The 27290-nt window shown below is 36.0% G+C and overlaps 2 protein-coding genes across 4 annotated transcripts; one reads left to right on the plus strand and one right to left on the minus strand.

Moving 5' to 3' along the window:
* The first annotated feature begins 16542 nt into the window (after positions 1-16542).
* LOC147299529 (signal peptidase complex subunit 2-like) lies at positions 16543-19057 on the plus strand. Its single transcript, XM_086257095.1, has 5 exons — positions 16543-16659; positions 16901-17052; positions 17556-17637; positions 18430-18569; positions 18687-19057. The coding sequence occupies exons 1-5, from the start codon at positions 16558-16560 to the stop codon at positions 18781-18783; spliced, it is 573 nt and encodes a 190-aa protein (XP_086113221.1). The 5' UTR covers positions 16543-16557; the 3' UTR covers positions 18784-19057.
* A 492-nt stretch (positions 19058-19549) lies between these two features.
* On the minus strand, positions 19550-26230 carry LOC147299530 (F-box protein At5g65850-like). Of its 3 annotated transcripts, none has more exons than XM_086257083.1 (2): positions 26023-26230; positions 19550-20968 (listed from the first exon to the last, which is right to left on the minus strand). In XM_086257083.1, the coding sequence occupies exon 2, from the start codon at positions 20917-20919 to the stop codon at positions 19885-19887; it is 1035 nt and encodes a 344-aa protein (XP_086113209.1). In that variant the 5' UTR covers positions 20920-20968; positions 26023-26230; the 3' UTR covers positions 19550-19884. The 3 variants fall into 3 exon arrangements, with proteins under 3 accessions (XP_086113209.1, XP_086113192.1, XP_086113201.1); XM_086257066.1 differs by having other exon boundaries at positions 19550-21182; XM_086257075.1 differs by lacking the exon at positions 26023-26230 and adding an exon at positions 21052-21183.
* Positions 26231-27290: the final 1060 nt, after the last annotated feature.

A 27290-nucleotide genomic window follows, 5' to 3' on the forward strand; every position in this document is an offset into this window, starting at 1 on the left:
AAAAAAAATCTGATTTTTAAACCCAATTTGCCCATTTTACGAAATTGCCCCTCGCTTCGAACGCCCATATCTTTCAAACCGTAACTCAGATTAATGCGTGCTATGTGTCTATGAAATCGTGGGCTCGAAACCTTTCCAACGGACCCAAAGTCAAAATCGAAAATCCATTAGTGTTAAAAGTCAACTTTTGAGTCAATCCCAAATTAAAACAAAATTAAAAAATCAAAACTTTAAATCAAAACCCTTTTTATTTTCCAATTAAATATCAAAATCTTTAAAATACAATCCAACATCTTTTATAAACCTCTTAAAAACATAGTTAAATAAAAATTTAAATTTCTAGTGAGAATTTGGGTCGGGTCGTTACATAATTTTATAATTTTTATTTTAAATTAGTTTGACCCGTTCTTTGACTTTTTGAACTATTGTGCTTTTGACTTCGATTTGTGGTTTGTTGGAAAGGTCTCGAACACACGAATATGTGAGCGCAAACTGTGCATCAATCGGAGCTACGATTTAAAAGATATGAGCATTTGAAATAATAGACATTTTTGTAAATTTATAAACATAAATTTTAAAAATCCAAAATCAATCTCCACACTTCCACAATATCAATTCATGCAGCCCAATGGCCAAGTACTGATGGCCTATCTCTTTGACTTTTTTTTTTCTTTCTCCTTCTTCTTTCTTTGTTTTTTTCTTTCTCCTTTTTCTTTCTTCTTTTTTCTTCTTCCTTTCTCTTTCGGTCTTTCCTTCCTGTTTAGGTTGTTCCTCACCTTTTCCTTCCCCTGGCAGAGATCATTCTTCCCTCTCATTTTTCTCTCCCAAGTACCAGTCCGCGCATAAATCTCTTCCTCCTTCTCCTTCTCCTTCTCCTCTCCTTCTCTTCCTCTTCTCCTCTCTGATTTCTTCCTCCTTTCCTCCCCGATTTCTTCTCCCCTCTTGGGCCGCCAAGATCTAGCCGGGATCTCCCTCTCTTGGGCCGTCGAGATCTGGCCGGAGTTGGCTGGGATCTCCCTCTCTTGTGAAGAGTGAAGACAGGGAAGGAATTGTTGGAGAAGACAAAGCGAAATTTCGAAAATTTCGGCACATTTCAAAAAATTTCGCCGAAATTTCGAAAATTTCGGCGAAATGTTGACGAATATGTGCTAAAATTTCCATACCCCTGAAAAACGAAATTTAACTCCTTGCTATATACATTACATATTTAAATATGGTTTTTTGTCAGACATTAGAGTATTAGAAATGTAATAAAACCTAATTAAAAGTTTAAAACAATATAAACTATAATATGGTTTTTTTTTTTAGAAAAACTATAATATGAGTTTAGTAATTTTATATAAGTTTATAAACTAAATATCACTATGGAGTATTTAAGTTTATAATTTTATATAAGTTTGTAAGTATATAAGTTTAATATAATTTAGGGTTTATGGAGTGGTTTATTGTTGATGGTTTATGGTTTAAGAGGTAGGGTTGAGTAAATTTAATAATATACGATGTAGGGTATATAGAGGGTATAGCCTTACATGGTATAGGGTATATGAAGGGTTATAGCCTTACATGATATATGGTATATAGAGGGTATATAGTTTAAGGTTGAGGGTATGATGTGTTATTTATATAATTATTTATCAGTGACCCATTTTTCTAATAGTATTTGCATCCAGCGCGCATTATATTCACCTTATATTACATGAAACCTACTATATAATTTGGTTTCTTCAATATTTTTTTTATCTATGTAGTAGATAATATGTTAAATAAACATACGGTCAAGTTTCATTCAAAATTTCCGTATTTTGATAGTAATTTACGTCGTTTTTGTCTAATTTTATCGAAATCGAAATTTCCGCAAAAATTTCCGTCGAAATTTCCATCGAAAATTTCCTTGAAATCGAAATTACACTCCTTGCCCCCAGGTAATAGCTTTGGTGGAGGTGGTGCCATTCGCGTCGAGGCAAATAGCATCCATTTTTCGTTCCCGGATCTTGTAGGCATCACTTCCATTTTGTGAAAGTTCCTTTTCTTTAATTGTAAAAATTTCTGTAATAGGAGTAGTGGCTCCGATTACCATACTTAAATTATAAGGTTATTTTATATTGTTGGGTCTGAGAACCCGTTTTGGTTGTGGTAGAGGTGGTTGCTGTCTTAGAAGTGTTTTTTTTAACAGGTTTTGAAATTTCTGGGTTAGTCCATTTTCAGGGGAGGTTCTGCCGAATTTTCAGTAGGATTTTCCTTGATTTTGGATTCCCGCAGGACCTCTTCGGGTGGAAATCCGGGGGCGGTTCTATCAACTTGGTATCAGAGCATTATGTTTTAGATTCCTTGACTCTGCACTGAATGTGCATCCCCATTATTGATAAGTGTTTGGTTTTCAGATAGATATTATGCCTCCTTGACGTGGCCGACCGCCAGGGACCTACCGTAGGGTTGCAGAAGGTGTCGATGAGAAGACACATGGTTTTGAACAATCTATTGATAGGCTAGCGGAGGTAGTGACTACTGCTGTACGCACTAGGGCTTTTCCTGAGGGAGAATACAGCATTGAGCGTGCCCGCAAGCTCGGGGCCTCAAATTTTTCGGGTACTACGGATCCCAGCGTGGCTAACGAGTGGATGATACAACTTGAGAGGATCTTTGAGGTTATGAGATGCCCCGATGACCGAAAGTTAGTCTTGGCTACTTTCCTGCTAGTGGGTGACGCTTATCACTGGTGGGACTCCGAGCGTTTGGGACTCACCGCGGCTGAGATCACTTGGGATAGATTTAGGAGAGTCTTTTACGAGAAGTATTATCCGCGTGTTTATTGTGATGAGAAGAGGGCCGAATTCCTGAGGCTTAGACAAGGATCTATGTTAGTAGCAGAGTATGAGAGGAAATTCACTGAGCTTTCCAGGTTTTGCCCAGCACTTGTGGCAGACGAGACAGATCGATGCTCGAGATTTGAGGAGGGTCTGAGAGACTCTATACGCACGGTGGTTACCGCAGCTAACCACTCTACCTTTAGTTCTTTGAGGGATGCTGCTATGAGGATCGAAAGGTCTTTATCAGATCGGAGCAGAGGCGAGGCGAGGTGAGGCGTCGTCATTATCAGAGTACCACTATGGGTGGCCCCAGTCAGGGACCATTCAAGAGAGGCAGTTTCAGTTCAGGTTCTTCAGGAAGTGGTGGTTTTAGAGGTGTTAGACATGACTCGCAAGTGCACTCATTCTAAGTATACTCGCAAGTGCACGAATTGCATCAGTAGCAAAGCGTACAAGCACGAGGTCGATCTCACAGGGAATGGTTAATAAGCAACAAATCAATTCAAATAATCAAAAGAATAACTAAATGGGGGGTTTTAGAAAGATGGAAACACATGCACACATCACCACACGCACACACCCATTATCCTATCTTGCAATGCTAAGTTTTCAGTTTCAAATCAGATATGCATAGTCTAACCATCCAAACACAATGTATTAAAGTTTGACTGCTAAAAAGGTTTGATTAGTTACTTTCTCGCAATTGTTCTCCTAAGACATATATTAAGAGCTTCTTAGACCTCCCCTAATCAGTTAACTTACATGTTCCCTAAGAGCTTTGTTAGGCATTCCCTAGGGCAACTGTTATCCATGTAAGAGTCATTAAGATCTATGAGAACGTCAAACATGCACAACATACAAGCTTTGATTATTTCCTTATAGAGGTCGCTCAAATCCATTACCAAGAATAATCCTTTATTCCCTTGTTACTTGTGATTTAGTGTCTTTGATTAGTCCACAACTAAACTTAACAAATAAACTAGATGCAATTATCCTAAGGTGGTCAGTCAAAGGACGCAAACAACTAGTGACAGATTCAATCAGATAATGAGAATTTAATACATGCAAATATCAAATTAATTAATCAAGAGACGGATAAATGATTTGTTAAAGCATGACATTTCTGAAAATCAACCTACAACTAACATGTAAGATATAATAATAAACTACATAATTAACAAAGAAAATAAAATCTGAATAACATAAATAAAATCCCAATCCATAATTATAACAAAATTAGAAACACAAACTAAAAAGAAAATCAGAATTCTAGACGAAAAAATTAAAGAACACCAAAAAGGGGCTGCGGCAAGACCAGGAGGAGAAGGAAACCTCACACAAGCAGGTGGCTCACGGCTAGGGTGAGCTAGGGCTTGCGGCAAAGGCACCTTCTCTCTCTTGCTGCCACGCCAACCTCTCTCTCTTCCTCTCTCTAAAATTCAGCCTCTCTCTTTCTCTGAATTCTGAAAATATAAAAATATGGGAACCCTAAACAATGAGAGAATAGGATATACTTATAGAGGTGAGGGAGAAATCCTTGTGAAGCAAGGCTAGGGATTTGCGGCAGCAGCTAGGGTTAGGAATACAAGGGGGTTGCGACATGGGCTTGAACCTTTTGGGCTTAAGTGAGTTGCGCATAGGCCCTAGGGTTTCAGTGCATGCGCATGGGCTGCCACCTTGCCATTGACTTCCACATAGGCCCATGACCCATTTGACTTGATGACAATTCATAATTGACCTTTGACCATTGACTTTGACTTCCAATTTCGCCCCTCATTTTCTCTTGGATTCAAATTCATTTCTTCCTTTCATTTGATTCCTTGGATGTCCACCACCTTCTAGAAGCTTCTGGAACCTTGACTTGATAGAGTTGACTTTGACCAACATTTCCTAGTCCAACTAGGATTTCTTGTAAATGAAGGATTCCTTATCCATTTTGACTTCTCGTAATGACCATATTGCCCCTGGGGTCTCCTAGTGTCATTAGGACTCCTTTCCCTAGTAGGGTTAGGTTTCCTAGTTCAACCAGGAATTCCTGTTCCCATTAGGATTTCTCATTTCTGGCTCGACAATGATGGTTCTGGACCTGATGTTTCCTAGTGTGACTAGGAATCCTTATTTGACTAGGATTTCTACTCTTTTCTTGGTTTGACCAGGAATTGACTCATTTTCCTAGTTTGACCAGGAAATGTCCCAAAATGGCTCCATTTGCTCATTTTTTTCTATTTATGCTTCATTTGACCTAAAAACACAAAAACAAGACAAAAAACACAAAATATCGAGTTCTAACACTCTGGGTTAAGGAATTAGTATCATAAAGTGATGCAAAATGCACACTCATCATTACATAATGCATGTTAGCACGCGCTATATTCATCTCATATCACACAAAACCTACTACGTAATTAATTTTTCTTAATATGTTTTTTGTCAAGGTAGTAGGTAATTGATTAAATCAATATCTCTTGAAATTTTATTCAAAATTTCCTTAGTTTTCTCGCAATTTTCACCGTTTTTATTTAACTTATACAGTGTCAAAATTTTCGACGATTTCGTGTTTTTGGACCCCTGATATTTCTGTCGAGACTGATATGTATATATGACTCCATAAACTTTATTTTTATGTTTTATAGTTTTTTATTAATTGTTGACATGTTTATGTGAGAAAAAGACAATGCTTTTTCAACTCTCTCTAAATGGAATATATTCCAAACATATAAAGTATATCTATAAGTTTTATTTTTATGCAATCTTTTAATAGTTATTATTGCACAGTGACAATGATTGTAATTGTCCAATATTAACTATATTTAAAAAAAAAAAAAAAAAGGCAACCAAGCGCTCAGTTCATTAATGTGAACTAGACTATAACTGTGTTTTTGCAGGTAAGTCGGCCTATCATGCTATTATTAATTTAGGGCCTTTAAAAACAAGGCTTTTTATCACAAATGATCCATCAACTTTGACAAAAATATCAATTGGGTCCTTAAAGTGCATTTTTACTCAATGTGGTCCTCCATATTTACCACTGCACATCAATGTTGTCTTCTGTTCAATTCCATTTGAATTGTCATAATAAAAAATGGTCACATGCGTTGCACGAAATCTTTTTTCAGGTGTGAAAATGTCTTAATTATTTTATTTGGGTGTGTTAAGACACGAGTACGTTTGGGATGATTTTCTTGTTTCTTTTTTAATTATTTTATTTGTAAACATTTTAGTATTTTTTTTAAGGGTAAACTTAGAATTAAAGAATTACAAAAAATTTATATGGTCTTTTTATTTGGTTATTGTGAAGCCTAGGAATACCCAAATGTATTTTGAGAATTTTCTTGAGATTTTATATAAATTCTAGAGCTTTTCTAGAATTTATTTTGTGAAGGAAAACACTTCAAGACCGAGAGGTCTTTTGAGTAGCACGCCTTCACAGGAAAGGCTCTGTTTGTGTCTAGAAAACCAATGGTGTAGACCTCGTATTTTTTCGTAATTCAGGAAATTATCCTATGAATTTTCAAAGAGTCTTTAGCATTATAATTTTCTAGAATTTAATTTTGAGTTCCCAAATTTTTTGGAAAATATTAAAGGGAAAATTGGCGTTTTGACCCTTTAGATAATTAGTACTTACTGAGACAAGTTTGTAGAATTTTTTGGTGAATTTTTCAAAGTCCCGAGCTATTTTTGGCGAATTTTTTAAGAAGGGATAAAAAGTGGGAAACTTACATCACACCGTGATTTGACGACACGCTTTGACCCTAAGCCCAGCGTGTATATAACACCCTGAATTTTCAGCTTATGGTTTGTAGTTAACATTTTCAACCTTGTTCTTAAGGTTTGTTTAAAGGAATTAGAGTTTTCCTTAACTTTGTTTTAACTAACTAATACCTTTGAATGTGGTTCTAGAGTTTAGTTGTTTGGAAGTGAATTTTGGAAAAAAGAAATTCAAGAGTTTGGTGATTATTAAGTTTATTTTTATTTTTCAGAATTAAATTATGAGAGCAGAATTTTTCATAATTTTTATAGAAGTGATTTAACCATTTTGAGGCTATAGAAAATTAGTACTCATTGTTACGAGTCAGTAGAATTTTTCAGGAAATTATTTAGAGTCTCGAACTATTTTTGGTGAGTTTCCGAAGTTGGAGAAATTAGAAAAAAAAAAAGGAAAAAGGGAAAATAAAAAGGGATAACACTAACGTCCATCAACCTTCTTGATTAAGAACACCTAAGCTTTAGATTAATGATGATGATTTCTTTAGAGGGATGAGTCACTATCTAGGTAATGATTAGCTTAATTTCTTCATAACTGAATTAGCCAACTAGATGGTTACTCGAACTAAGATATTGGCTATAAATAAGGTGGTGTATGTGTGCTTAAGAACACTCTTAAGCAGGAAAACAAAACAAAACAGAGAGAGAGAGAGAGAGAGAGAGAGAGAGAGAGAGAGAGAGAGAGAGAGAGAGAGCAAATTTTTTTTTGGAAGGTTATAAATTTAACTTCATCCTCTTTAGAAGTCTGTTTTTGTTTTAAATTTTTACAAACTAACCTTCTTTAGTCATTGGTGGTTTCTCTTACTGTAGGAGTCACAGCTTTTAGCTTCTATTTAACTCCAGAGGGTAGAAAGGAAGGTGAGCACAATGAGTCATAGGTGTTCTTAGCAATTTTCTTTTGAAACTTTTATTTTAAATTTTGTTTATACATCTTTGTTTAATGTTGTCAAATTAAAACTAAGGCACATATAATCTTATTATAGTCATAGGAACATGTTTTGAGGATTGAAAACAAAAGCAAATGAAAAACAAAGAAAAATGAAAAATTTGGAAATTTGGAAATTTTTCGAGAAAAATTCGCATTTTCGTATAACCTCTTTACAGGCCTTATAACTAGAGTTTTAATCGTTAATTTTGCATGATCTTTATATGATTGTAAACAAGTGATGCAGAGTTTTAAAACAAGTATAAGTTTGCATAATTTGGTAAATGTTTTATAGGTTAAAAGTCGAGCCAAAGATGAGATAAAAACTAGAAAAATTATGAATACAGGGGTTGTTTGAAGAAGATGATGACTAGTGTTTGGCCAGTGACCCTCACATGCACCACAACTCCATTTTTCGATAAAAGTCTATTGGTACAAATTTCACGTCAATCCGACACCTCTAAGTTAGAGTGTGAGTTACAGTCTCCTTAATTAAAAAAGAGAGTGAAATAAATATAAATTTAATTAATTTATATCTAAACAATACATTTTTAAATTTTTTAGACCGGAGAACGTAGGAATGGACCGAGAGGGAACCCGTGCTCAAGAAATTAAGGTTGGGTCTCTATTCCCCAATGATTGGACTATATTACAATTAATCTTTGAGTCATATTGTGCAATTTATTTTTTTGTGATGGTATTTCTTTATTAAATGTACCAAGTTCGCTATATTTGTGGAAAAACTTTTAGTAATCATGTTATTATTGATATTGTGGGTGTGCACTGTAAAATTTCTCAAGTTTGTGATATACACAGATTGTATAAGATTGGATTATCATTCATGTACAATTTAATTTCTCTACACATGTATTAATGTTCATCTTTACATGCATAATCATAAGTGTATAAGAAAAGTGTGGTTGTGAACAATGTTGAAAATGATTAATTGAGACACCAAGAAGAAAGAGAGATGGACTTGGTGGTCTTGTGATTTATTGGAGACACCAAGGAGAAATGGAGATGTACTTGTTGATCTCATGATTTGTGGAAGAAATGTTGTGGCTAGTGAAAAGTGGAAAGAATAATATTAAAAATAATTGGAGTTAAGGGACATACGTGTGTTGGCTCATATGTCACGACCCGAAACCCCGGGCACGTGCGGCACGTACTTTAAGGATTTCAAGAGGGCAACGCCTGACTGTCTGGCATTGTATTCTCAAATTCCCTAAGATACGTAAGCCTTTTTAAAATTTAAAACCCGAATTTATTAAAATATAATTTCGTAGCAGAAGCCAATAATTAAATAAAATAATTAATGAGTCATAATAAATACAAATATTATTTGTATTTGAACTAGTCTCACTGCTTTGTCCTCTCCACGCTGACTCCTCAACTTAGTTAATCTAGGAAATGCTCTACACCACGGGATGGTGTATCGGGTCACAGAAAGAACCCATAAGTTGTGAAGCTCGTATGAGTGTAACCAAATCAACAGAATCTCAGTACACATTCAATTAGAAACAAAACCACATTTCTCAGTTCCACTTTATTCGATTAATAATATGAAGACTATTTCGGCAACTCAAGCCAACTCATCAATAATCAAACTCATCACAAATCACTAACAACAAGACCATTAACTTTTATTAATATTCCAAATATTCAATTAATATCTAACTTATCCTCAATGCACCAATATTTTCCGTTATTTCAATTTAACAGCAAGACCATCCTTAATTCAACATCTCTAGATTGATCCCCCAAGATTATAACCAAATCAACATATTCATTTAAGTTAATCCATGTAATCCATGTTCACTCACCAAAAAGATTAGTTATATTCACACAACAAAATGAAAGATTTTCCAAATTTATTCAATCTGTCCAATAATGTCAACCAACAGCTAGAGATAGGGTTGGTCGCCACAAACGTTGGCTACCCACACCGAATTTCCCACTCAAATCAACATTTCAAAGTTCTTATTTGCATTCCACAATCAATAAAACCAACAACCATTCCATAATACCCCACTTATTTAATTCATATTAATTATGTCATCAATTCAATCTCAGGACTATCAATTGATTCAATATACCGAAATTATAATTAACCATGTATTCAATTATCAATCCACAATCAGCAAAACCAATCACATCACCAGTTCAACCATGACAATTCACAATGATCTAATTAAATTACTCAGCAACAAATCAATGCATTCCCTTATAAATTTATTAACATCAGGATATCAATAATCAAGTAGGCAATCCATATAGTGCACTGATAGCACAAAAACGTCATCAAGTGATACCCATCGTCTAATTTATTCCTTTCTCTATTTGTCAGTTCATTTTCTTCTCATTTTACCATTGCCCTGGTTGTTTGGCCCAGTGTCGTGTTTACGAGCTTTCATCGACGGCCACGACTCACCGCCTCGGATTCAGGCTACCGAGTACACCTGTCGTATTTACGAGCTTACATCGACGGTCACGACTAACCGCCTCGGATTAAGGCCACCGAGTACACCAGTCGTATTTACGAGCTTACATCGACGGTCACGACTAACCGCCTCGGATTAAGGCCACCGAGTACACCTCGCGCTAGCGCATCCTGATCGGGTTTAGGGTCTTTCACCCAAGGGAGATACAGTCCCTGCTTATTTATCAACCTGGGCAACCAGTCTACCATTTTACCATCAACTTCCAATTTCCTTTCACATAAACACATTTCTTTCAAATTTTCACATCATTCCATTTCACTTATCAAGTGCAATTAAATATCAGTGCATTACTTCTTTTCAAATCAATTCTTTTCAAAATGCTTTTCAAACTTCCTTTCAACAAAAAGGATTCCATTCATTATGCTTAGACTATCAAATAATAATAACATCACAATCCAACGCCAAGTTATCCAGATACTCGTCCTTTCAAATCACCCAAAAGAATAATAATGACATAATATTCAATTCTTTTAAATACCGAGTAGTTCATATTATCAATTAATCTTGTAAAACATAATCCAATACCCAAATAATCTCGAGGAAATCATTTTCTCAATTTAATCGCATGCATTCGTTATGCATCACCAACAATTTATATCATTCCAAAATAATCTCAAAACAAACACCCACATCATAATCAAAACAGCATCAATTCAATCAAATAACCAAATTCCATGCGCGCTAGAATTCACATCAATGCATTCCACAGTAACAGCAATTTATATAAATAATACTTATACTCAATTGAAAACAACTCAACATAAATGTTCATAACTAAAGCTCTTTCACGGCACCAATGCTCGGATATCAAATCCGGCAGCATAACGACATCGGGAATGATATTTCCCGAATCCGTATACCTGTTAAGACCAGACAACCAATATTTAAATATTCAGGGTTCACAATTTGGTCGTTCAACAACCGAAATGGGCGGTAACCACCACGCACGGTGGCTGCCCAGCCCCAAATTACACACAATACTCACCAACACGTAAATAGACCCTGGGGTTGGTCTCTAAGAGTCCTGGGGAGGCTGATTAACAAGAAAAACCACCCAACTCGTCGCCACAAGTGGCGGAGCCGTCAGTGGCAGCGGCGGCACAATCTAAAATCAATAATGTCCTAGAGTTTTCAATTCCAAATAACAATTATAGGTTATTAGGGGGAGAATTGTCTAAAAACCATCCATTATCAATTCCCAAAATCGAAATCAAAGAGAACCCGAAATGGGTTTAAACCTCTAAAATCCAACTTCACAAATTTCACGAAATTAACAATCAACACCTTAGGGGAAAGAATACTCGTACCTAGAGGGTCATTTTTGACAACTAGACCGACGGCCAACAGTCGCCGGAAATGCCGGAATCGACGGCGGAAGCCGCCGGCCTTCACAGCGTCGATTTGTCTTCAAGAGGCGTCGGATGGACGATCAGAGCACACCACCATGCTCGGCTCGACGAGAGGAAGCTCCCTGGGCTGAAGCTGGACCGCGAAGATGCCGGAAACGACGAGTCAACGCCGAAGCTCCAATCGGCGAAGTCTGGGTTCTCGAGTTCTGAGGAGTTTCTGAGCTGCGCAGACACCAGGGGAAGGAAGAGGGAGAGACGGCGAGCTCGGGGAGCTCTCGTCCGCCTTCATCCGCCGCCGGACGCGCGCCCACGCGCCGATGACAGGTCGGCGGTACTGAACGGGCGAGGGCGAGAGAGAGAGAGAGAGAATGTCCGGAGAGAGGAGAGAGAGTGTCCCCCAAAAATCTGAGTTTTTGGGTATTTAAAACCCATTCATGCAAAATTACAAAATTGCCCCTCCTTCAAATGCTCGTATCTCTCAAACTGTAGCTCTGTTTCATACGTGCTTCGTGTCTATGAACTCGTGGACTCGAGATCTATCCAACGAGCCCAAAGTCAAAGACAAAATCCCACTAGTTTTAAAAGTCAACTTTGAAAAATATGGGATCTCACATCATACATGGGACATTCGGGGCCACAATGATAGAATGCACGGTATGAGACGTGTATGCCTGTTTGTCTTGTGTGTGTGTCAACGGGAATAGTTAAGGAGTGAGTTCATGCATTTTTATTTCATATAACTGTAATTATTAGCCGTTTTCTTTCATTGAGACATTGATTAATTAAATATGATAACTGGTCATGAGGGATCACTATACTCTACGTACTGAGCCTTAAAAGCTCACACCCTAATAGATTGTGCAAGTGACGAGAATATAACCGATGATGTGGAATACTGAAGTAGAATTTAGAGAATTTGCTGGAATGTCATGTTTTGTTTTAATATCAATAAATAGTAATATCTAAGAGGATGAACATCTGGTCTGGTACTCTTGGAACAATAGTTTGCTAAATAAAGTTTATTTTCATACTTATTTTAATTTGTCTCTTAAATTATTCTATTTTATTTTATTTTATTTTTCTTTCTTTTCACGTCTTAATTGTAGAAATCATTTTATTAATCTACGATTAGAACGTAAGTCACACTTCACTTCGAGTTATTAGGTTTTATTTAGGGTTGAGGTGTGACAAGTTGGTATCAGAGCGTCTAGGTTTGCATAGTCTGGGATTAAGAATATAGATAAAAAATATATATTTAAATATTATTATGGTTTTCTATGCTTGGTATGTATTTCGAATTTATTTAATTTTTTAAGGTTTCAATGAACTATTGTAATCTTGGGGGTTGGTTTTATAAAGAGTTTTTACTTCTCATGTTTCTGCTATTATTTATTATCTCTGATCCAACCCATACTAAACCCAAAAGGCTTAACCTGCCTTGAGTATCTTGGGGGATTAATACTTGATTTAGTGATATTAATCTCTTGGGGCATTCAAGGTAGGTGTTTCTGTTGCATGCACGGGTTCGGGGTGCGACACCGTCTCTCTCTCTTCTCTCTCTCTCTCTCTCTCTCTCTCTCTCTCTCTTTTGGGCTGCACCTTTTCATTAAGTTTTGAAGCCCATCCCACAAAGCGAATTTTTGAGGAAGGGATAAAACGTGGGAAACTTGGTGCCACATGGCGCACCGTGATTGGACGACACACTTTGACCCTAAGCCCAGCCCGTTTCTCTCGCTCTTTTGGGCTGCACCTTTCCACTAAGTTTTGAAGCTCATCCCACAAAGCCCAAAGTTCATGTCCTAGAATTCTCTAGAATGTTATAGAATTCCCTAGAATTCTTAATTCTATTTTAATTCCAATTTATTTAATTCTTATTTTTAGTTCTAAAGTGTTCCATTTAATCCTAGCCACTCATTCACTCACCACCCTTCTATAAATACCCCATAATTTTTCATTCACTCAAAGCTTAGCTCTAGAGCTTCTTTCTCTAGAAAGTTACTCTCTCTGTAGTTGTTCTTTCTTTCTCCAAGGATCAAATATACATTTTTCTATTTTGATCATAACTAGAGTTCTAGAAGTCCGATTGGCGAGCTGTCGTCGCCTACACGTTCATGGAGCCGAGCCCTACCTTCTAGAGTCGAAATTTTGTTGAAATTAGGATTCCCATTTTGAAGCCTTGGATAACCCCTTTCAATATGACATTATTAATCTGTGTGGAGCAAATTTAGTGTCCACATCATTCAAAAAATTTACGTCATCGTTGTCTAAAGTGACATTTAACTTTATTTTTTTGACAGAATTCATAATAGATGTGTTATTTTGTAGTTTTCTATTAGTTAATAGACAAATTTGAAACATTTTTTTGTTCATGAACCATTCTGAAATACCCCCTATAGTTGGTGGGTGCATTTTGTAATTGAGCCTAAATTTTTACTCCTTACAAACCAACCAAACAAAATAACAAAGTTAACCAATTAAGTTAATTAACTTACAAACCAACCCTAAAATATAGCTACGTTAATATTAATTCTAATATTTTATTAGGGTTTATGGTCTAAAGTGTATAAAAATGTGTACAAAAAGTGTATAAAAAGTATATAATAATGGTATAAATATATATAAAATGGTGTATATATGTATAAAAATATAAAAAAATATATTTTTTGCAAATATGCGGTGCGGTTCGGTTCGGTGCGGTTAAATAAGGTGTAGAACCGGAACTGGAGAGAACCGGTGCGGTTCGGTTTTTTTGGCGGTGTTGACTTTTTTTGCGATTTTTTTGCGGTGCGGTTCGGCTGGTTTTGGCGATGCGCGGTTAAAATGCCCACCCCTAATCTAAACCAGACTAGATTTTTAATATTCTCCTTATCTGACTAATTAATACAACCCACACATCCAGGATTAGATAATACACACTTAATTATAAAGATCTGAGAAAACAAAAACACGCTTGAAAACCAAGAGACGCTCTTTTCAAACACACCAACAACAACTATCACCTCCCCATCTCTGAACTCGCGTCCAACCTTGATTTCAAACGCAATCGTCTCCTTAACAGCAGGTCGGATCTCGCACCTTCAGGCACCATTCTCTTGCTGGCTTTGTGCTCTAGTGTGACAGAGAAGCTTCATAGTGTTTGACTAAGTAGTTAACATGACAGCAACCATTAATCCGCCTACGACCATTTGGGTTTACACCTATGGGTCCTATACTGGCATCTTCTTCTATTTCAATGATTTCATCACTTATTCGAAAATCATGATTACCCAAGATGCCAGTGGACAACTGTTTATCTGTCATAAAGGCCCAGTGGATGCATCAAGCCCTTACCAAGTACATGCTCCTCATATGTTTCTAATAATAAATGAGAAAAGCTTATTGCTAACATATGTTTCATATGCTCTGCATATGAGCCTTCTCCGTCACATTGTTTTGGTAATCACCTGCAAATTTTGAGTTTGTGAATCTTCTTCGTCACACCAGAGCATGAAGTCAGCAAGAAACAGTGTCGAGATGGGCAATTGGGCAATGATAGTGGTGGTTTGTGAATCTTGTCAAAAATCATTTGTGTCATATAGATTTCAATTTTCACTAAGTTATTAAATAATTTAAAAAAAATAGTCTGATCTTGCTATCCGACGAAGCACCAAACACAATATAACTTAGTCAGATTATTTATCTGAAATAGTACCAAACGCTTGATAATATTTTGGATAAATAGTCAGTACTCTCCAGAACAGATTAATACTATCCGATAAAAATTAGTCAATACAGTCCGACGTACCAAACGAGCACTTTTATTATTATGTTTAGGATAAAAAGTAACGTTGAGTGCTTGGTTGGTTATGCTTCTTTGTTGTCTATGGAGCACAAAGTCCCTCCTCCACCGCTTCCACCTCCTCTAAGTTTAAGACCTTCCTCTAGTTCTACATTAACATCTTTAGTGTCACCAACGGCCCCTTTTCCAGCTTTTGCACCGAATGGATGTTTGTCCAATAATTTTGCACACGATCCACCCAAAGTATTAATAGCTCAATGGCTCATATTATCCAAAATGTAATTGTAGTTACAACATTATAACTGCATTATATATCTTCATAAAAATATTAAACTAATTGTGGGAGAGAATAATTTTACAGCCCATTTAAATGTAAAGCTCGAAATAAGGGATGAACCCAACCAAGGAATGATCCTAGGGCCGAAAGGAATCTTAAATCTCAAGCCTAGGAAAAGTGGTTGATCCCAGCCTGGGTCCGTGTTAATGAGTAAGTCAATGAGTCATTTCAGGTAACGTATACAAATAAGTGGATAAAGACCACGTGAAGAAAGTGAGGGATGAATGTGAGGTGTGGGAAGCAAGCAATCTATGCAAGAATAACATGATCGTTTACGCGTGGAAGATAAATTGCTTGAACCTTAACTCAAGTTAGTTCAAATTACAAATAACGACGTTAGTTGTTTACCAAGGAAGACAACTCATTCTTTTGAACATACTGAAATCAATTAGACACCGACTTGAGCGTTGGAGAACCTTTTGCATGTACTCCATCTACCATTCAAAAACAAATCAAGATCCAACAACAGACAACGAGCTCAAGCCCATTTGACGATCCACAAGTTCATCACACTTGTAGGCCAAATTATTCTTCCTTTAAGATTTTGGGTCAAACACTAATAAATCTCTAAAAACATACTTAAATACATTATAAAAAATTGTTATCAAGCCCACAAAGAGATTCAAGTAGAATATAAAGAAAAGCAACTGCAACTACAGTTGTGTTGTAGTTATAATCGACGAACAACCAATATCTATGCCGAGCGCTTGACAGGTAAAATCCACCTCACGCATAACGAAATTGTCGTTATTGTTACAAAATTTAATTATCTCTAATATTAAAGGGAACAAATTATTGTATTATTGCGTCATGTGTTGTAGGTCCTTTTAGAGCATGTTTTATGGAAAAATCTTATTGCTATTTTGAAGTGAGTGACGTGGAAAAGAAATCCTACGTGCATCTTTCTTTATCGACGTGGCCAACTTTTATAGGTTGAGTGATGTCAAATACTCAAATCACAGTAACAGTTGAATTGCCCAATTGCCCAAAGCAAAAGCTAGTGAGTGATACTGATATAGTGATATGCATGTCTTTGAGAAGCAAAACTGAAAATTGAAACGAAGGGTTCGCAAATTCCAAATTCCAAATTCCAAAATGCAGGAGACGAAGGCCGAGAGCAAGACCAAAAACCCTAAAAAGGCCAATCTCTCAGATCCCGGCTCCATCAAACACCTTCTCGACGAGTCCGTCTCCGAGGTCTCTCTTTCTCCTACCCTCAATTTCTCTCTTATCTCATTTTAATTGGAATTCTGGCATTTGCTTCAATTCATAAAAGAATTCGATCCATGTGTTCCACAAATCCCTATTTGAATTTCCATATATGCTTGTGTGAACATTGTACGATTATCAATCTAATTTATTGATTGGAAGGCGGTTTGGAGTGATTAGTGAGTTATTTAATTATGTTTTGATTTATTTTAAGAAATGGGTTTTGTAGATTGTTACGAGTCGCGGATATGTGGAGGATACGAGGTTAAGTAACGTGAAGTTGTTGATTGGAAGCATTATCATAATCATTGCTCTATTTGCTCAGTTCTACAACAAGAAATTTCCCGAAAACCAGAACTTCCTGATTGGATGCATCATATTATATCCTTTTTTCCATGGATAACACCTAAAATCAACTTTAAGTAAAGAACATAGGTACCCTTTGGTACTATTTTCAGATAACTTTTTTGCATATTCAAATGTTGGAAACTTGGAATAGCCAAAATGAGGTGCTAAATATGTTTTCTACATAATTTTATCATGATTTATATCCTTACTTTCCATATTTGGTGAGTTTGTGAAGTTGGTTTCTGTGTTCCAAAGTATTTTTCCAGAAATTCCAATTTCCAGTGGTGCCACCCTTGAGACCATGTTTATGTGTTGTATCAGCAAAAAACGTTTTGTTTGAAATACATGGTTTTAAAATGGGTTTTCTGGAGAACTCATAAACGCACTTCTTTCCGAGGACTATGTGAATCTGAATGGGTTTTCTGGAGAACTCATAAACACACTTCTTTCCGAGGACTATGTGAATCTGATTGAAACTGTATATCCTTGTTTAAATGGTAATACTTTCAAGTTTGTTTCATCTTTGACTCTGGCAAGTATATTGTGGTCAATGGGATATTACAGCTGATCTCATACACGAAGGAGAAAGATGCAATCTTGTTCACTCATCCTCCTGTGGTAAGCTTATAATCTGCATTTAGAAGGATTTTTCATATTTCATATTTCATATTTTTTATTTTTGTAGTTTTTTCTTTTTGAAGTTTTTCTATCACATAGTCTATTGAGGCTTGGAAAAGGATAGTTTTGAGAGTGATTCAGATGGTTTACAGACATTTTGTTTAAGATTTTAGTACTCCCCTGTTGCTGTCTCTTGTGTGGTATCAGTATGGGGTGTGAGGAAGAAGAGTTGAAGTCATTAACAATGTTGTTTTATGTCTTTGATGCCTGAATTTTCACATGTTGTGCAGTCGGTTGGACTGTCTTGGGTTTGATTGGTGGACATGGTTGGTTGCATGTATGGCATAATCAAACTCTCAAGTGTTGGTTGGTTGATTTGCCTAATGTGCAGAATCTGACCCTTTAAGTTGCACTTATATGAGAGTTCTTTCTTTTTTCATGTTTAGTTTTTGGATCCAGATATTTGAAACTGGGTTTCATTAATTGATGGTAATTTGTATTATGTCAAGTGCCTGTCATATTGATTTTCGTTATGGGGTCAATATGGCAATATAGGCAAAATTTTCTTATTTGTGTTTATCACTTTGATTTTAATTTCCAACCTAATAGGTAGATAATTTTTAAAAACTTATAAGTTGGATTTATTAACCACTTGGAATTTGGGGCTGACACTTATTATTTAAGATTTAGATAGCAGAGAAAAGTATGGAATTTGGTAATGTTGCCTTTTGGAGAAAAAGAAAAGAAAATTGGTTCTGTTGTCCATTTCTCATTAGTATTTCATTTGTGCAGGGAGCCTTTAGCACTGGGTTGGTGGTGTCTTCCAAATTGCCAAGATTTTCTGACTTGTACACGCTTACAGTAGCAAGTGCAGATCCAAAATCAATATCTGCAAACAGACCAGTGGAATTCACAAAGAGCGTTACGCAGTGGTCTCTCTCTCCCTCTATCCCTCTTATTTCATTCATGTGTTTGCATTGCTTCTTGGAGTTTCAATCACACTACTAATATATTCTGTTCTACTTTCTCTTTTTATATCATCGATTCAGGTTTACCAAGGATGGAGTATTAGTGGAAGGCCTGTTCTGGAAGGAAGTAGATGGACTAATAAACGATTATGCAAGAGAACCAAAGAAAAGCAAGTGAAGTCCGGCTCTGCAGGGACTCAAGGACCCCCATCCGATTCAATTTTCTCATACAGAATGAACTTTTGCTAGTGTTGTCATTTAGTATAACAGGTAAGTCGTCATTGTGAAATGAATAAACATGAAAGATAGTACACACCACCATTTATATTGAACATTGAACATTGGGGTTCCAAGAATATTTGATCCACATTTGTGTGTGCCAAGTAATTTCTTTGATGTGGGTTACATGGTACGTAACCTTTATACTAACCTTTGCATAGCTAATCCACTTTGGTCGCTCAAGCCTTTTGTTTCTTTCTTGAGAGCTGAATATTAAGACCAGTGCCTGTCTCATCGCGATTATTATGGAGATGTCTTATTGTTAGCAAGCTATTCCAGCCTTAAGAACCTATGATCTTGGAGATGTCTTATTAGATATTGTTTAATCTTGTGCCAAAAATTATGGTAAATTCTCGTTATTTCACATTTTGGATCATATGAGAAAGAAAAGTAGAGACAGTTGGGTTTTGAAAATTGAAGTCAGACAGCCTGCTTCCTTTTCCATCAAAACACATTGCCATGATTTAAGGAAGTTAGGCTCGAAGACTGAAGATGCATGATTATTATGAAGATTGCACAGTGACACAAGTTGAAGAAACAAAGATTTTACTTCGACTGCTACCAGTATTACTCAGCACTGTATGCCTCAACACATCTAAAAAACAATACATTAATATCACTATAAAATCATATAATCAGACATCTTTCAACAATTACTAGCAGTGGTTTAATTGGCCAACATTCATCCAATTATCAAGTATCAACCCTAATCTTTAGTATTATCCGATAAGAGAATCCGGAGGAAACAAATGAATACATAACAAAACATCCAAATTAAAGAGAAAATACAAATTAACTGAATATCACAATAATAAGAGATACTTCCTCGATCTAATGAAAAACTGAACCCTTGTGCTACCTTGTCAGATAAAAAGAATCTACTCCCACTTGCTTCGGCTTCAATCAAATAGCCATTATTTATTAGAGGGCTTCCAATTTCCTGCTTCATTTTCAATCAAAACACATTGCCATGATTTATTATTATTTTTTTTCAAGGAAGTTAGCCTCGAAGACTGAAGATGCATGTATCCTCCCCACCCCAGGTTAATATTGGATATTCTACAGGTTTCAGGGAACCCAATCTTAGATCCAAACAGTATGCATAATTATTTATATTCTTGTAGTTGGACATTGCCTTGAAAAATATGCCATGCTCCCACTCGCCACAAGTGCAAATCTCTTTTCCAAACTCATAAGGCCAAAATTCAGGTCTTTCAATATTTATGGTGTAATCTCGTGTCCACTCTTTCTTGACATAATCTTTCAACACCCATATCTCGATATTTTGACGTTTTGAAGTACGCACGATGGCCATAGATCCTCTTAGGGTAAGAATGTATAAGTGCCTGCTCTTGCTATATGGCTTGGGATGAGGAATCCAATAAAAGTCTTCTTTCTTGAAGTCAAAAGAAAGTATATGCATATCACCTTTACTTCCTTGTCTTGTACCACAAGTCAACCAATGCGTGTCTCCATAGGCACTTACATTTCTCAAGGAAGAATGTATCACTATGTGATTTAAAGCAAAAGGAACTGCGGGTATCACCACTCGCCATGAGCTGGTGCCCAATACAAGAACTTGGGTATGGAATTCCTCTACTATGAAGGTCCGTTCCGCATTATAAATCATTTGTAGAGAAACACGAACAATCTTGTGGGTGCTTGTTATATTATCAAATCCCATACCGTACCATTCGGACATGGTTTCACTGGTAGTACCTGCACCATACTTTGTAACTTGGAAGTTGCTATTTGGGAGCTTTAGAACTTCTCCCCTAAGAGGATTGATCAAGAAGCAACGTCCATGATCCGTTTTATGTTTCAAGCAAACCAAGTTGCCAAAAACAAAATGTGTACCATAAATTTCTTCGTTATTGATCCTTTCGTTTGTGGACAAAATCTTTGAGAAATCAATTGCGTGTTGGTCTTTTGTCAAGGCGTTGCCATCGTATTTCAGTGATTGCAAGGCCGTTTTCTCCCCCAAATTCTCAATACCATCGCTGAAAGCATATATATATATTCGAGCAAAAAGCATGAGCTGAGGTGCTTGATCAGCAACACCCTTGGTAGTAGTAAGTAAACGCCTGAAAAGAGTAGTAGAAAAAGGGCCATAAATTACGTTAAACAAGGTCTTAGAGACGCATTCGATGGAACAAAGTGATTTTACTGGCAGTCTCAAAAAGATGTCGACGAGGATGTCAATGGGTAGGTCCATCAAACTTAAATTTGCGTTGCTGCTGCTACATGGGTATAATGTAAATTTCCTCATTCTCTTCTGGGTCCTTGCCATTTTACATCCTACTCAATTAAAAAAAAATTAAAGAGTCAATAACAACCTTATACATATATATACTAGCTACAAATTCGTCTCAGTGTAGGATTAGAAAATAGGAATCCTACTCCCACCGGGAGATCAAAACATAAGAGCAATTGACTATTTATATTTTATCCTCATCTAGGCAGATTTACTAATCAGGAATGGGAATCATTATCGTTCTTGCATATTCTTGTGTTTACACCGGGGGAATGAATAGTGACTGGGGACCACATGGAATAATGAATGGAATTCATAATATCCTTCTCCTAGACCCAACGGGCCTAGCCGCCTAGGAAAAGGGATCTTATGAATCTTTTTTTTTTTTGGCCATTGATCTTATGAATCATTTAACATATATAAAACTGAACAATTAAAACTGTATCCACAATTAACAATTGAAATTTTGAAACCGAACATTTATCAATAAAAAATTAAACAATCATTTAACATATATAAAACTGAACAATTAAAATGAAAAGAAAAACTAAAAGAAGTAATTAGCACACATGACAGAGAGGCATAAAGGGACACATTCTCACATTAGCAAGCTTTACCCCAAAACTTAATTGTGGATACAGCATCCTTACGGGAACAACATAAATCAATTTAATCACAAAAAGCAATTGATCACAGTATCAAATTCAATGTTAGGATCGACTGGGCTACAAATTGGGGTTAGGTTACATTGAGGCTACACGCAGGCCAACCCCGAAATTTTGAAGGCCGAGGCAAACAAATAAAACGGACCCATGCACAGGGGCACCTTAGATGTTACAACAAAAAAAATAATAAATAAAGGATTTGTTATGCAAAAGCTTCAATATTTATAAGTAAATTTTTTATTGGTCTGTTAATTTTAGGTACCAAATTTTAATGTTTTTCATTTTAACAACTAAAATATTATGTCATTTTACTTTAGTTACCAAATTTAAATTTATATACCATTTTAAAAACGTACTTCTAGCTCAACATTGTTCACCGAATTTAGTTGATAGGTTTAAGGCTTAAGATTTAATGTTTAGTCTATAAGTTACTTCATCTTCCAAGCCTAAATTAAAACCTTAAACCCTTATAAACTTTTAATTTTTATGAACTTCATACAATCACAATTGTAACTGTATGACATCAGAAGTGTGACTGTGTGGCAATCACAACTTCGTACCAAACTCAAAAAAAAAAAAAAAAAAAAAAAACAACTAAGGTCATCGAGCACTCAGCACTTTTCCTGAGCGCTCAATGACATAAAATGCATGTTTCGTACAGATTTGTGGCATTTGGTGACATAAATATAAAAATATGAGGAAATTACAGAATTAGTCCAGTTATTTTAGACCTAGATCAATTTTGGTCCATAATCTTTTTTAAGTTCTGTTTTGGTCCACTAATTGTTCCACTTGTTCAATAAAGATCCAGATTTGTTTTCTCAAATTTGGTCTGCCTTTTACCTTATCAAATCTCACCCAAATTCAGCAAACATATACTTGTTTTAAAGCTATGCATTTTTTCTTTACAACCATATAAAGATCATTCAAATTGGAGTTCTAAAACTCAAAATAATTGACCCCAAAGTAGGGTACCCGAAACTACCAATTTTTCAAATTTCACCCAATCTCAATTCTCTTAGATTATAATACTCCAAATTTGTTTTTATGACTAAGAAATGCTAAAATATAACTTATACTTCAATTATAATTGAAAAAAACACAACCCAAAGGATTTAAAATCACAAATCTGGACCTTTATTGAACAAATGAAACAATTAATATACCAAAACAGAACTTAAAAAAGATCATAGACCAAAATTGAACTAGGTGTAAAATAAGTAGACCAAATCTGTAATTTCCTCATAAAAATATTTTTGGTATGCATAAATTAATGTGAATATATATAATGTACATAGTCAATAATATGTGTTATAAAAAGACAGAACCTTATTGGTTTAAAACTTTGTATACTAAAAGATGAGTAATTTTGAAAACTATCAAGTACTATTTGGGTTAGTTTTCCAAATTTTTCCTAAAAGATACGCACTATAAAGAAAAATTATGGGTACAACTTCAAAACATTGACTATTTACTCTTTCTTGATTGGATCTTACAAACTATTTATAACATAATAATATTAGGTGTACCACATTTTCGTACCACATTGTGTACCATCTCTCTAATAAAAACGAGACTCATCAAAATGTGGTACACCTAGCATTATAGTTTAGAACAATATAAAGAAAATAGGTTAAAGCTGCCTTGGGTCAGTGGGGCCGTGTCTTTACTTGGCCTAAGGTGGCTCCGACACGCTTAAGTCTTTCATGGGGCATCTCTCACAATGAGGTGGGTCCATGTGTTGAGGGGCCCATCTCATTGTGAGAGATGTCCCATTGGGACATGCCCCATGGAAGACTCACTCCTCCGGCACTGCATGCACATCATGTGATTTTTTTTTTTGTGGGATATGCTTCAAATTAATTTCTTTAATTACTTAAACATCCTTTTTTATCACTTGATTGCGTTGCCTATCGTATTCTTTGCTTACTTACATCTGATTATCTGAATATCTTTTGAGACCTATTTATATTCTAAGCCTAAAACGATTCAAATATGTGTGTCAGTGTGTGTGAAAGTTATCTAGGCCTCTTTATAATCACAAAATTTATTTCGGCCTAAGAAACCACATTTTTATCGTTTTATTTTCATTTTAGATATAAGTAAACAAAGTAAAAGAATAAACACTTGTAACTTTTTTTTTGGTTAACCACACTTTTAACGTAACTTGACTATATATAATTGCAATTGCTGAAGTGGATGATTCATTGGGTTTGAAGAGCTTGAAGGCTTTGCTTCAGTGGGCCTCCAATGTAATTGCTGGAATGCCAGCTTGTGTTTTGTTAAATTTGTCACAGCTATTAGCTAGTCTCCTGGTTAGGTCATGATTGGGGCGGGAATGTGTTGTAAGAAAAAGTTATGGGGTTGGGCAATGATATAGGATTTGGATTGGGTTTCTCTTAGTACTCTTCATGACAGAATGATTAAGGAGAAGTTGTATGTGTTACAATTCATTAAGATTTAAGAAACCAAATTTTCAAATTTGCATGAAAGAAAAAATCTGGATCATTGGCTCCATGACTGTGATGGGTGAAAATATTTCTATATTGCTGGATTACTCTCCTTATTATTTAAGGGGAGTTTAAAATTATACTTGTTGATAGGAAGGATTCCTTGCATTAATTATTGAAAATGTATAATGAAATCTGATGTTGAGTACTTTCATAAAACCTATTCTTTAATTATTAAGACCAAAGTTGGTGAATAAAATGAACTTCTTGGCATCTATTGTCAAAAGTACATGGTTAAAACAACTTATGGAAGCAAAATGTGTCAACAAAGAAGAATGCAGTCAGACACTTTTTGCTTTATTGGAAAAATATTTTCACATATTGAAGCATACAATGCAGTCATCAACGGTCAGATATGAAGTGAATGTTAATTAATCTACTGGTGCATCTTTTTTATCAAAGTTACCAAAATGGAGCAGTGCAATGATGATTAAACTGGATTCTCATACTAATGGTCTTGTTCTAAATGATCTTTTACTAGTGGCTTTGTCAGCACTTGTGGGTTCGATTAAGAAAAGCTCGGAGAAGCACAAAAGCTAGTGATGGAGTATGGTTTTATAGCTTCCGAATGCTTTACACTTATGATAGTGCTGCTTTCTTTGAGGGTTTTTATGGTTTTGTAGCTACTGATATCTCTGGACAGTGGAGCTGTGCTTTTCTACAATTTTTTTTTGGCCATGAAATAAAGGATTTCATTAAAACAAAGGGAAAAAGTGTCCAGAGGATTGGATGGTATCACCCCCTTCTTCCTTGCTTGGAATGCTGATGGTTTACCTCTGGACTAGTGTTTCTCTTAATTTTGAGAAGCTTTCTGGTTTTAGTTGCTACAGTTTCCATCTTACTTTGTGGTTCTGCAAGTTAGATTCTGAAGTTGTGGTGGTTTTCTGGTTTTCTACAATTTGATGATGAAGAAACTACTCAAAATGAAATAGAGAAGTTAAATGGCTTGTGGAGTAATAAGAAAGAAGAGTCTGTAGAACACTATCTTTGCAAGCAAGAGAGAGAGAAACGGTGCTTGGAAATTGGAATGAGACAAAATTTATCAACACACTTTTTTGAAAAATATATCAGGCTCTACAACAGATGAAAACTTGGAGAAATAATTGGTCTTCTCTCAGTAACCTCATGTTGGTTTTTTGGTGGATCAAAAGGGACAACAGAAAGCATTTATCCTATGCTTACAACAACATTAATGATATGGATATGCGAAGATCCAGTTCATATGAAATCTAATAGCAGATATATTAATGACAAAAATTGGATTGTCTGCTCGTTTTTAGTCTACCCATTGTTTCCCTCTTCTTTATAGATATAATGCAGATGCAATGTGTTTGCTATAGTTAGGTTCTTCACAAGGATTCTATTGCAACTGATGGGCTTGGCAATAGGGGTGACCCTTAAAAAGAGATTAGTAGGGCTAGTGCAGCAATTCAGCACTACATACAAGCTTCTATAATAAGGTTCTCTTGCTGCCTAAATAACCAGACGGCATCAATGCAATAACTCATAAATGAACCCATCATTCAATCAGTGAGGAGAAAAATCCCTAATTCCGTAACCTGGCCTCTAAGAAATCAGAAATATATCGAAAGATTGAACACAATTAAAAACCTTAACCTAAAAGCATCCAAACCCAAATTTTTGAAATCCTAACTCAATAGAATTGTAAATAGAAAGGAAACGGAAGGGTTAAGATAGAGAACGCGCACCGGAATGAGATCGAAGAGGTCCCAGGCCTTCAGGTCGTCCTCGGTGACCTGCTCGTCAGGCTTCGTGCAGCGTCGGCGTGATGACCTTGGCCAAGATCTTGCTCTTGCTGGTCGAGCTGTTTTCTAATGTCTTTTAATTTTGGAGCGGCTATTTGGAAATTAATACCTTGCACTCAACCCGATCCCCACCACTGTCAGCCAACACAGCCACCGCCATCCACACCCCTTTCCATCCCCATCGCCCCCGCCACCCCTTTGCTAAATAATATTTTTGGTGATTGGAGGTGTTTCCATTTCAAATTTGAAATTCAAGATTTTGAGTAAAAGATGCTTAAAATCATAGAATTTAAATTTGTTTACATTATTTGCCCAAGGGGCAAAATGAACATAAAATAATCTTGGCAAAAAAAAAAAAGAACATAAAATAATGATAATAATAATTAAATCTAATAAAATTCCTAAAACAATTAATATCAAGTAAAATAAGACTCTTAATAGTTCTTAATACTAATACCAGAAAGGTAATTTTACACATATATACTAGGGTAAATTACAATTTAATACCTCAACTTTATCTCGGATTTCAAGTTAGTACCTCAAGTTTAAAAAGTTGCATTTCAGTACCTCAACTTTCATTTTGTTGCAATTACATACCTCCGTTAGCTTTTCCGTCTGTCAGACCGTTAAGCGCTTACGTGGCACGGTGATGTGACTTTAAAAAATGCCACATAGACAAAAAAATAATAAACTTTTTAAAAATAAAATAAATAATTATAAAAAACAAAAAAATTAAAAAACCCTAATAATTAAATTAAAAAAAAACCAAAAAACATTTATTTTATTTATTTCATTTCTCTCGTCTCTCAGCCGCCGCCGCCCCCCCCCCCCCCCCTCTCTCATCTTCTACTACTTCTTCTTCTTCTTCTTCTTCCCTACCAAATCAACCCAAAACCATAAAAAAAATCAACAAAATAAATCAACACAAATCAACCCAAAATCCATTTCCAGTACACCCAAACCCACAACCCTTCCTTCTTCCCCACCCAGTAACCCCTTCTCCTGCCCCAACCAACAGCCACTCCCCAAAACCCGAGCAACCCTCATCCCTCCCAGCCACACACCCCGCTGCCAAACCACAACCCAAAACCACCACTTGAGACCCACACAAATCAACCCTCCTCCCTCCATTGTGCTTCTGCAACTCAAAACCAGAGACCCACAATGCACCACCCGAGACCCACTCGAGCAACCCTCCTCCCTCCCAGCCA

Source organism: Dryas octopetala, chromosome 1 (assembly GCF_963921425.1).
Source record: "Dryas octopetala chromosome 1, drDryOcto1.1, whole genome shotgun sequence".
Lineage (NCBI taxonomy): Eukaryota > Viridiplantae > Streptophyta > Magnoliopsida > Rosales > Rosaceae > Dryas > Dryas octopetala.